Below are 12,516 nucleotides of genomic sequence, written 5' to 3' on the forward strand. Positions count from 1 at the left end.
AACAGCTTCCTTTGGCTAAGGTTTTTTAATCTGAAAACTTGCATCCTTCATTTCTGGGGAATTTTCTTCAATATTGATGATTTTCTTCCCTGTTCATTGTATTCTCTACTTCAAGAACTCTTGAACTCTGGAACTCATTCATTAGAATTCCTGGACGGATCCTTTAATTTTTAAACTTTTTCTTTTCCTTTTCTTAATATTTCTGTTCCTTTTTCTGGGAGACTAATGCAACTTTATTTTCCAACCTTTCTCTTGAGTTCATTTTATTTCTGCTACAAAAATTAGTCTTTACACATAACTATTTTTTTTTTGTTGATTCTCTTATCTTTGTTTTTCAAGTCATTAATTTTTGTCTTTAGTATTCTTTCTTTCAACTTCCTTTGGATTTAATCTGTTTTTCTTTTTTGTACTTAAGTTGAAAGATTAGTCCATTAATTTTTAGCCTCTAAGCACAGTAAAGTTTTAGATCCACATCACAGGATTTAATTGGAGGCATTTTCATTAATGTTCAGTTCCAAGTGTTTTCTAATTTTATTTTCTTCTTTGACCCATTAGTATACAGAAGCATATCTATTTTTAAAAAATGTCATAAAATTGATTTCTTGCTTAATTGCATTAAGATCCAAAATTGTGTTCTCTGTTGTTTGATTTTTGTTGAAACTTACTTTATGGCCTTTAACATAACTCATTTCTAATGTTCTATTTGTTCTTGCAGATAATGTGCACTCTCCAATTCATACTTGCTATTTTTTCTGTATGTTAATCAAATAAAACTTGTCAACTATGGCTGTGCAAATATCCTATATATTTACTGAGTCAACTTAAAATTATTGTCTTATATTTTCTTTATAACAAGCAAATACTCTATATTCAGGCATCAAACCCACCTGAGTTTCAGAAAGAAGCCACAAGTTATTAAAGAAAGAAAAGTTCTACCTAGAATCAAGCAGATAGGTGTGATGCCTTATTGTCTACCTCAGCAATTTTTTCTCCTAGTCTGCCATTTAGCTAATTGTGTAGCCCTTTTCCCACCCTGGCTTTATGCTGGGGTCTTCAATCTACTCTTTGTCCTGTGTGTCACCTACAGCTATAGGCACCTGGGAGAGTAGATGTTTTCAGGGCATCCAGCACCTTTGGTGATTCCTCAACCTCCCAGACTCTTCTTCCAGCTTTATTCCTGAATTTAGAGAATTTTTCCTACTTTCTTATAAGCTTACTAAATCATTTTAAGTGCTGTTTTGAAATATTTTATCCAGTGTTATTGAGTATTTTATGTGTGTGGTGGTGTTCTTCCAGTGTATATTTCTTACCTTACTCACCTCTCTCAACTTCTCATGTTCTTGCTCACTCTTATTTCATAAAGGCTATGTATTCTTACACCCTTAACCATGACAAGCAGCATTTCCCCCCCATCACTGTAATATATTTTCAGTGATTTACCTATCTTTTGAATTGACATGCTATTTTTATTTTCTTTGTCTCACAGTATTTTTAAAATGGATTCCATTTTTCTCCTTTTTACTTATTTTTGGATATAGAATATTCCATTGATCCTTACCTGGTCTTTGCCAGCAGACAGACTGGTCAAATTGTCTTTGGCCCTCTTGTCTGTCCACTTGTGTGCTGGTCAAATTCCCTTCACAGATCTTAAGATCTAGCAGGCTTTGGCTCTTGTGGTTCCTTTGGGTTCCTTCCCATACTCTGAATAGATGGAGTTCAAGAAAGCCTAAGTTCAAAGTATTCTCAGGGCTGCTATTCCTGCCATGTCTTTGTCTAAAAACATTTCATGATATATAGGGGACATCATCTGTTCTCTTCTTTCCTCTTTTCTCCAATTCCTTGTTCAGTTTTTATTTTATTTTATTTTATTATTCTATTTTATTTTAATTGCTTGTAGATAAGGGTAGAGTATTACAAATTGTTTTAGAAGAAGTGCTGAAGAGGATCACTAGGTGATGGGACAGCTTTAGCAGCAAAACAGAACAATGGAGAGAACTGTTATCTAGTTTTGTGACTAAAATCTGTGGCATGCAGGTGATCTCCTATAGCTATTGCTAAAAATGCATATTCTTGGGCTTTTCAGACCTACTGAGTCAGAATCTCAGGATGGGGGTGTGGAGTGAAGCCTGAGAATCTATACTTTAACAATTCTCTAGATGATCGGGATGCACACTGAATTCTGGGAACCACTGGTGTGGACCTATGATTTCTTAGGAGGGTGAACAGTAAAGAGGGATGAAGCACCTACCTTTTTAAAACAGGGCATAACAGGGATGCATTATTAGTTGAATTTCCCATCCAGTTACATTAATATGGTAGGAAAAATATTCCTTCTGGACTCTGGAAAAAAGATTAACAATCAATACCAGTTTTTGGTAGTATGGTTTTTTAAAAGTATATGACTAGCTATTTCAGTGAGAATTTGAGAGAAATTACACAGAAGTTGTGATAGACATCTTTTAAAACGGAAGACCTCTGGTTTATCTTTCAGACATTGCTGAGGTCTGCTTTTTCCGATTCAGACTCATTGCCACCAACAGGGGTTCATTACTGTAAGCGGAGACTATTTTTACTGCCACATAGCTAGAATTTGATGCTTCCTTTGTTCCTTACTCAATTCACAATTCAAGTCACATCGAAAACTCGATCAAAACATCCAGTGAATGGGGTGCCTGGGTGGCTCAGTCGGTTAAGCGACTGCCTTCGGCTCAGGTCATGATTCTGGAGTCCCAGGATCGAGTCCTGCATCGGGCTCCCTGCTCAGCGGGGAGCCTGCTTCTCCCTCTGACCCTCTTCCCTCTCGTGCTCTCTCTCTCTCATTCTCTCTCTCTCAAATAAGTGGAATCTTTTAAAAACAAACAAACAAAAAAACATCCAGTGGCTACGCAATCTGCCTATACCATGAAGTCCAAATTTCCAAATTCAACCAGCCATTCAAGATTCTTCATTGTATGATCTTTTCTTCCCTCCCCTGTTCTCTCTAAGATTACGCCGTTCTCACTTGGCAGGTTTCATCGTCCCTGTCAGGACTTGCTTGTCAGGACTCTAAGCCTCTGCTCATGCTCTAATACCCACTTCTTTGTTTATCCAAATCTAAAGTGACATTCAAAGTAAAGCTCAGGTGTTACCTTTTCTCTGGCTCAAATTTTTCCTTCACACTGCAGATCTGTCACTCTAAAATATCTTCATTTTCCCATTTCCTGGAGGATAATATGTAAACTCTTTCACCTCACATACAACACGGCCCCAATTCCTCTTTCCAGTCTTATCTCTACAAATTTTATGTACTTGACCTCCAGACACAGTGAATCACTCTCTGATTCTCAGTCTTGCCATGTTATGTCCAGCTTTCCGTACCTTTGTACATGCTCTTCCCTCTGCCAGATATGACTTACCCTTTTCTCCCCTTGAAAAACTCAAATATCCTTCAAGACCCATTTTAAACTCACCGTGAAACCCCTGACCACTCCCTGGTGAAGCACATCACCCCAGAGTATCTTGAGTACCTAAACATGGATCTCATTGTATTGCAATTCTTCATTTGTAGGTTTGTCTTCTGTACTGGATGTGGGCCCATTGCTAAACAGTACCTAGTAGGGTACTGTTTATCCAACAGTTGCTTGAAAAATGTTGCTGAATGCTTGAATGCTGTAACCTGTATTGATTTCCCCATTGTCTCAACTCCAAGAGCTCTTAGTGCTTACATCAGTCATTTTGCTCAGTTTCCTCACATTGTTCTTCTGTCTCAAGTGTATGCCGGATTCCAGCAAGATTACATAGAGATGTCCTGATCAAGACTTCACTTTTCCAGCCTCAGTGTCTTCACCTGTAAAATAGAGGATAATAATAGTACCTCAATCAAAGTGTGAAATGAAGTATTGCACTGAAGTGTTTAGCACAAGGCCTGGCACATAGTATGAACACAAAGTGGGACAAACATTTCATACACTGTTACATCTTGCATTTCTGTCATTTCCCCCTAGCAGTCACATAGGGCTTTAGTGAAGATGATATGAGAACATACACGTGAAACCATGTTGTAATACACTATGCAAACATTTACCTTTATTTTCACTGTGTCCTAACTAGGTTAGAAGCCTGTTTCAGCCTTCACCCCTTAGGTCCTCAGCAAGATGCACAAAGCCTTATCCAGCTCAGCTTTTCTTTCACAGCCTCCTATCACCTCTCAGCACCTGTCACAGGGTTATGACATAGTAGATGCTCCATTAAAGAGAGTGACAGCTCCAGAATTACCAAGGCCTCTAGCTGCAAGTGAAGCCTTCTGCATTCTTTTTGTTTGCTGTTTGCTTTGTATTACTCGATTTAAACACTTTGCCTTGGTCAACTCACTCCTGACATTTTGGAGATGCTGCTTAGTTTGCTTTGTGTGCGCTCTTCCACCTTTGGCCAGTGGCCTACTTTTTTCCTCTTACTGAAGACATAAGTTATATTTATATAACTCTTCCACTGCAGAATGAACAAGTGCTTGCTTTGGGTCCTTTCTGATATTTTGGCCGTTTGTGTATATCACTAAGATGTGACTTTTGCATTTAGAATATAAGACGTGGTAATACACATACAGGAAAAAAAAAGATAAAGGGTAAGACTTTCAAATACTGTATGGAAACACAGGTATGGTTACAATGAATCGAAACAGGTGAAAGTTCCCACAATCTCGAGAAAACGTACGCGATTTCTGAAAAGGATTTGAAGCAACGTGCAGGGAAAGCGCAGTATATTAAGACGGGGCCCATTAACCAAGAAACGAAGACTTGCATCTGAAGAGTTATATCATGACACGCTCCTAAAACCCTGAGGCATTTCCTGAACTCAGAGTTTACGGGGACCACCCGGCAACGACTGGAGCCCGGCCTGGTGAATCCAGGCGAACCGACGCAGGTGCGGGCGAGGCCAGCCATGGAGCCCAGGCCCCGCAGCTCCGCCGCACGAGTACCCGGGCAGCGGGCCGGGCTCAGCGCTCCGCCGCGCCCGCTCGGCGGTCGGCCCCGGGCGGCCGGTGCGGGCTTCCGCGGCTCGCGCTCCGCAGGATCTCTCAGCCCGCGTGGGCCCTGCCGGCCCGACACCGCTGAGCCCGCCGCGCCGGGGGAAGGAGTTTCCGGCGGACTCTGCGCAGTGCCGCTTCCTGTCCCTCTCGTCGCGCCGCCTCACGCTCCCTATCCCGGACGCGGCTCGCGCGGGACCCGCTCCCCGGCCCCGGCGACCCCTACCTCCCCCGGTGCTATGCAGTCCCGGCTTCTGCTCCTCGGGGCGCCGGGCGGCCACGGCGGCCCGGCGGCGCGGCGCGTGCGGCTGCTCCTGCGACAGGTGGTGCGGGGCAGGCCCGGCGGCGACTGGAGGTGGTCGGAGGTCAGACTGCTGCGTGCCGGGGCGGGGGCCGACACAGGTAATCCCGGGACGCCCTTGCTGTCTGTGCGGCGGGGGGGGGGACTGCGCTCCTGGGCACTCCACTCCACCCCACTCCCTGCTGCGCCGCTTGGGAAGGAGCGCTGCGCGGGAAGCCAAGACAGAGACGTTCGAGTCCCCGTCTCGCGGCTCACTGCTGTGTAACGCGGGGCCAGGCGCTTGCACTCTCTGGGCCTCATTCTGTAGCCCGAGGGAGCGACGCTAAGGTTTCTGATGACCTGGAATAGTGCATTTCCCTTCCCTCACTGCTGCTTCTATCCCAGGATGCTGATTTGGATTACAGTACTCGCTGGGGTTAACGCAGCAGCCCTCAGGAATTGTTGAAACCTGGACTTGACCTTGCCCTCCGAGTCTCAAGGGCCTGGAAGCCGGGTTGTGTCCTGTTCCAGCCAGGGCTAGTGGCGGCTTAGAAGTGTGCCTTCTCGCCAAGGATCCCATCGTTACAGTGTTTTAAACGTATACACAAGCCTTTCTAACTTTTCCAGGGGTTTTCCTTTCTCACAGTGCTCACATCTTATTGGAGCTGAAAATCACAACTTAAGGTTAAAACTCACGACTGTACAATTGAATAATTGAGACCCAGAAGGGAAAAGTGACTTAAGGAGATCACATAGGTCACTAGTGACTGCTTTAGAATCACGTGCTCTGATTCCTAAACTCAGGGTTTTTTGTTTGTTTGTTTGTTTGTTTCGCTTTGCTTTGTTTTTGTTTTGCTTGTTTGGATCTACCAGAGCTGGTTTTAGGAATCTTTTGTTGTTGTTGTTGTATGTTGGAATTAGAGCATTTGTGCTGGTTAAGGGGAGGAATGTATGTTGTTGCTGCTCTTGAATGGCAAAGTGATTCTAAGCAAGATGTCAGTGTCACTGTTGCTTAGAATAATGGAGGTTTTTACTATGAAGTTGCAGGTTTCATTGTTCCTCTTGCAACTCCGCCCCAATAATTTTCCTTGCCAGGAAGTTTAGGTCCCATACCTTCCATCCATCCATCCATCCATTCATCCATTCATTCATTCATTCATTCATTCATTCATTCAACAAATGTTTTTTTCTTTCTCCTGTGTAGAGTTGTGATTTCAAATTTTGCCCCTTTATCGGTTTTTGTGACTTCTGTGGTGTTTGTTTATTTGTTAGAGGTTTTTGTTTGTTTGTTGCTTCTTTGTCCTAGAAAGCAGAGAGGACAAGGGTAGAAGTGCAGCATAATCTATAACTTGGGCTTTGGAGCGAAACAGGTTGGCGTTAAAAAAAATGGGTTGGAGTCCATTTTTGCATTGTCTGGATATGGATACTTGAGGGTGGGTTATTTAATTTTGTGTCCCAGGTGTCTTTTTTTTTTTTTATGTTCAGTTAGCCAGCATATAGTACATCATTAGTTTTTGATGTAGTTTTCAATGACTCATTAGTTGCATATAACACCCAGTGTTCATCACACGGCAGATGTTGTGTCCCAGTTTTCTTAACTGTAAAATGAGGATAAGGAGAGTACACTTGACAGGATTGTTCGGAGGATTTACTTATTTCATATAATTCCTGCCACATATAAAAGTTAACTTCTTTATAATTCTTCGTATATGTATTTTCAGCTATACAAGAGTTTTTCTGTTTCCTTGGCTTTAGGTGAAATGAAACCAGTTATTTTAGGTCTAGAACTGTCAGAACTAGCTGGGTAGGCACGTGGAAAAAAGGTAATTGATATGAACTTAAAAAAATTGTTCTTTGTAAAAGAATAATGTTGATTATAAAAACATTAAAAATGTCCTCAAAATTATGTCCAGCAAATCAAAGTACAGGGTTTGCTTCAAATGTGAGACTCATGAACACATTACAGACAACATACTAACTTCTTAGACTCAGTCACTGACCCTAGCAGGATCATATCACAAGGAATAAATTGTGCTAAACCTACTTGCCTTGCTGTTGCAAGGTTGAAGGTAGGAGGACTGTGGATGAATGTAGTTGGAACCTCACCAGAGATATGAATTCTATTAAGAACAATTGAAAGCTAGGGGCGCCTGGGTGGTTCATTCGTTAGGCGTCTGCCTTTGGCTCCGGTCATGGTCCCATGGTCCTGGGATCAAGCCCCGAGTCGGGCTCCCTGCTCGGCGGGAAGCCTGCTTCTCCCTCTCGCACTCCCCCCTGCTCATGCCTCTCTTGCTGTGTCTCTCTCTTTCAAATAAATAAAGAAATAAAATCTGAAAAAAAAAAAAGAACAGTTGAGAGCTAAGTAAACAGGAGGCAAGCTCTTAGCTACCCTGGGACATAATGTTGGCCATCAAGTTTGGAGTGTCTCAGTTTGAACCAGAGGTCATACACAGATAAAACCACAAATAGCACTATGCTGCAGTGAGTTACAGTTTAGGTTGGAAAGATGCTCCCAGCTGCATACACACGTGACCAGTAACTCATCTCTGCATGTGACTGACCTTGCTTGCTAGTAGTTTGGAAACAGAGCAACAAGGTGCATAAGCAGTAGATTCACATCATATACTGTTCTTATTTCTCCTGGATTGTATGTATGTCTTATTTGTCTTTATATTCCTTTTGTTGCCTGTCAGCATTTTGTACCTAATAATAAGCACTCAGTGGCTTAAAATGCTAAAATTCATAGAGAGAAGGAGCAGGAGAGGCTGGGATTGCCTTGTTGGCTTTCAGGATAGGAGCTTCATAAAGCCTTGTAAGCAGGAGGAGGAGAGGGTCATTTATGTTAAAAAAAAAAAGAAAATCCCAAACCCACTGCTTTTTATCTTTTGCTATTGGATAGTTTAAGTATCCATAATTTGTAAGTTCTTTATATCTCTTTATACTTCAATAAATAGTATTGTCTCTTAGTTTTAGGAACAAAGAGATTTACAAGGAGGTTAGCTACTGCAAAGAGTTTTCTTTTTTTAAAAGATTTTATTTATTGATTTGCCAGAGAGAGAGAGAGAGAGCAGCAATATATATTGCCAGAGAGAGGGGGAGCTGCAGGCAGAGGGAGAGGAAGAAGCAGGCTCCCTGCTGAGCAAGGAAGCCCGATGGGTGTCCTAGAGTTTTCAATAAAGATTATTGGTGTTTTCACAGATGGAGCCAAACGAGTTGGTTCAGTAGGACTCTGACATTAAACAGGTTTAAATATACCATAGAGCAAGATCAGATGATAAACTGGGAAACATAACTGTATAAATCTACCATGACATGTTTAGTGCTGTCATTTAGCACCATTGTTATTAAAAGGATTCACTGTTCTATCTTTATGACTTTGTGTATGAAATACATTTGTTTAAAGAAATATTTAAAAATACTTTTTGTACAAGAAATTTGTGTTCATTGTAGGAAAGTGAAATACAAATCCCCTAAGACCTAATTCTCCCATGCAAAGTCGTAATTGTCAACTTTTTGGTGTTAATATTAGCAGATTTTGTAAAAATACATATAATATTTATTTGTATAAATACACATTTCTTTTTTAAAAATGGGATCATTTATGTTTTATAATTTAGTCTCACTTAACCATTATTGTGAACATATTAACAAAATGATAAATATTGCTGTACATGATTCTTTTAAGACATTCTTAGACATTCTTAGACATTCAGTTTATATGTATGTATGTATGTATGTATTTATTTATTTAAGTAATCTCTACACCCAGCGTGGGGCTTGAACTCACAACCCCGAGATCAAGAGTCGGATGCTCTACCAACTGAGCCAGCCAGGTGCTGCAAGTTGTCTGTTTTTAAATATATAAAAAGTGCAATAGACATCCATCCATGATGCATTTTTTTTTTGTGATTTTAAGATTTTATTCTTGGGCTACAATAGAATTAATGACTTTGGGGAGGGGAAGTAGAGAACTCTTGCTTCAACTGAGAAATACAGTGTAAAGGGAAAAACTGCACTATGGTTTTAGATCTGTATTTACTGGGTATTGAACTTTAGGGAAATTATTAACTACTCTGAACCTGCAGCAGGCTATGGTGACTCTGGGGACATTGTGACCCTTGTATATTAAAGAATTTAGCAGTAAAATCCCCCAACAGTTGTTACCTAATAAATCGTTAGGAAGACCTGTGTTAGGAACATGCAGACTTACCTGGAATTCGCTGATATATTTGGTTTTTCTCTTGGGTCTAATTTTTGTATTAAAAAAAAATGGTGGGCCCCTGGGTGGCTCAGTCGTTAAGCGTCTGCCTTCAGCTCAGGTCATGATCCCTGGGTCTTGGGATCGAGTCCCACATCGGGCTCCCTGCTCCGCGGGAAGCCTGCTTCTCCCTCTCCCATTCCCTCTGCTTGTGTTCCCTCTCTCTCTGTTGAAAAATAAATAAAACCTTAAAAAAAAAATTGGTGACATTAAATCAGTGGTTCTTAACCAAGAGTGATTTCTTTTCCTCAGGGGAAAATGTGCATAGAAAAACATGGTTCGCATAGGTGGGAGGTCCAATGGTTGTAGATACAGGATGTGCAAATATTTTTAGGGTTCTCTCTGCCTTTCCTCATGGTTCCCCCACTTTCTACTCTCCATTTGTTGGATTTGCTTTTTGCTGTATTGGTTTCAGCATCTGCCAGGATTTCTTCCAGTAGTAGCAGTGATAGCCGTGCTGACAGCCCCAGGTTTTGATCGTCCTTATAATTCACACTGTTAGAAGAGAGAACATCTTTTCCTGTGAGCTCTGACAAAAATCCTTGTGAGAACAATTATTGGCCAACCTTGGATCGTGTGCCTAAACCAGTCATTGTGGCCAGATGGTGGAATGTTCTGGCAGGGGTTGTGCAGGATACTTACTTCTGGAGGTTTTGTTGCAGGGGTAAAGGGTGGGATGAGTGGTACGCTACCCAAACCAAATGGGATGGGTTTCCCCACTGGAGAGAGGGGTTCTATTGTCAAAAGGGGGAAGAATATTGCGCAGGTAAAACAAAACAGCTGTCTGCTGAAAATCAAGTACATAATATCCAAAGGGGTTAGTACAAGAATAAGTGTTATTTAAAAGATATTATTAATTATTGTTTGAATATAGAAATTATTTTCCTAGAAACCTTTGGGAAATTCCTTTAAATTAGGATTGCAAGTGATAAAAGCAAGCCTTGCCTTCGGCTCAGGTCATGATCCCGGGGTCCTGGGATTGGGTCCCGCATCGGGCTCCCTGCTCGGAAAGGGGCCTGCTTCTTCCTCTCCCTCTGCTGCTCCCTCTGCTTGTGCTCTTTCGCTCTCTCTGTCAAATAAATAAATAAATAAATAAATAAATCTTTAAAAAAAAAAAAGCCTTATTACTCTAAATGAGCCTTAAATTTAATTTCCTTTGGGAGCTTTTATCTTTTGGATTCTTTTCAGGGCTTTTAATTTTCAAGTCCATACTTTCCATGCCTGAATAAAATATATATCACTTTATTGGTAGTAGTATTTATGTGACAGTTTGTGCTATACAGGATTTCGGTTAATCTGAGTTATGTGGGGGGTTTTTTTTTGCATTAATTGTAATAATAAATGTAATTAAATGTTAAGAGCATGTTCTCTAACAATCTGTACTTGTTAATTCCTTTTAGTTATTCTAATAATTTCCATTATCTTACTAACTAAAATCTTTTTTAAAAAATGATTGCACTTAACCAAAATAGCGTATTTGAGGAATGGTATACATTAGTTTCTTCTGCCTAAGTTATGTTACTTATTGTGTTATGATAAGTATCTTTATTTCCCTTTAGATTAATACTTATACTACTTCATTCAAATGAATTCTTTACAAATAACTTGATTTCTGAGCATTTTGAAAGATAGGCTGTTCTCAAAGAATACAGAAAATCGGTGAACTGGGGCTTAAAACAATACTCAATTAAGAAAACAGTAATTAAAAGTTATAATCATTCATCTATTCATTTATCAAACATTTATTGAATGCCTGCTTGGTTTAAGATATTATTTTTGCCACTATAAGTACAAACGTGATTAAAACTTAGGTCCTGCTCACAAAATGCTATGGCCTTATAGACTGAACAGTGATCTTCAAACATTTTTCTCACTTATCTCCGAAAAGGATTTGCAAATATGTATCCCTTCGTATATTTTGAAGTTGATACCTAGAAATTTTCCCGGTAAGAATAAATAGTCGCAGAGTATGGTGTTTCCAGTGTGTTGTAAATAGTGACATTTAAAACAAAAATTGCTAACAGTCAAAGTGTATCTTTTGGGGTGCCTGGATGGCTCAGTCTTTTAAGCGTCTGCCTTCTGCTCAGGTCATGATCCCAGGGTCTTAGGATCAGGCCCCACATTAGGCTCTCTGCTTGGCAGGAGGCCTGCTTCTCCCACTTCCCTTGCTTATGTTCCCTCTCTCGCTGTCTCTCTCTCTCTCTGTCAAATAAATACATAAAATCTTTAAAAAAAAATGTATCTTTTAAATGGAATCAGAATATCCTAGTAATTTGTTAGCCACTATCTCTGTTTTGAAAAATAGATAAAAAGCTCTTATTTAACTGTCAGAAAGTTTACATTATTTTTTATCTCCTTGAATTTGTATTCCAATTTCAATTACATTTATTCCTCATAATTTTATCTAAATATTTTTTTCTTGAAATGTTTTGTCTTTATCATATTTTTCTGCAACAAAAAATGTCTAATGTTAAAACATGTCTATCATTACAGTTATTAAAGCACAATTGATCACAAGAACATCAATATGTTTCAGATTTCTAAAAAACTTAAAATTTTATGGAAACATACCTGTTAATGACATGAGTGGTGCTTCCCCCAGTTAAATATTAATTAGTGTAATTAATAGTCCTTAACTGATTATTAATTATTGCTGCAATGTAAACAATTTTGATATACCAGTGTCACTCAGTTCTTCGTAGACTTTTTACTTATGAGCCAAAAATAATATGTTGATTAATTATCAAAAATGTTATTTTTAGTGATCTATCAACTGACAACTTGATTATAGCCTTTTCAGTTTTGTTCATAGCAAAGAATTGGAAACCACTTGACTTGCATGTAGAGTTGCTAACCTAGCCAGTATAATCACTCCTGCCTCCGTTTCTGGAAGGTTCACTAAGAAGGCTTTACCAAAATTTATCAAATGGCTATGGTTATTTCCTCACAAAGAGGCTGCTTGTTTAGTTTAATGTA

At 39.9% G+C, this 12,516-nt stretch overlaps 1 protein-coding gene across 3 annotated transcripts in view; it reads left to right on the forward strand.

Moving 5' to 3' along the window:
• Nucleotides 1–5,172: 5,172 nt before the first annotated feature.
• Nucleotides 5,173–12,516, forward strand: part of VWA8 (von Willebrand factor A domain containing 8) — a 338,064-nt gene continuing 330,720 nt past the window's right edge. For all 3 annotated transcript variants that reach the window (XR_003609736.2, XM_028105773.2, XM_028105791.2), the window contains exon 1: nucleotides 5,173–5,404. Coding sequence is in view for 2 of the 3 variants with exons in the window: in XM_028105773.2 (XP_027961574.2) it covers nucleotides 5,242–5,404 (163 nt within the window). In the remaining variant the exon portion in view is untranslated. The remainder of the gene's footprint in view (nucleotides 5,405–12,516) is intronic.

This window comes from Eumetopias jubatus, unplaced genomic scaffold, assembly GCF_037043125.1.
Source record: "Eumetopias jubatus isolate StellerSeaLion01/CBP00866 unplaced genomic scaffold, mEumJub1_p1.0 scaffold_3, whole genome shotgun sequence".
In the NCBI taxonomy this organism is placed as follows: domain Eukaryota; kingdom Metazoa; phylum Chordata; class Mammalia; order Carnivora; family Otariidae; genus Eumetopias; species Eumetopias jubatus.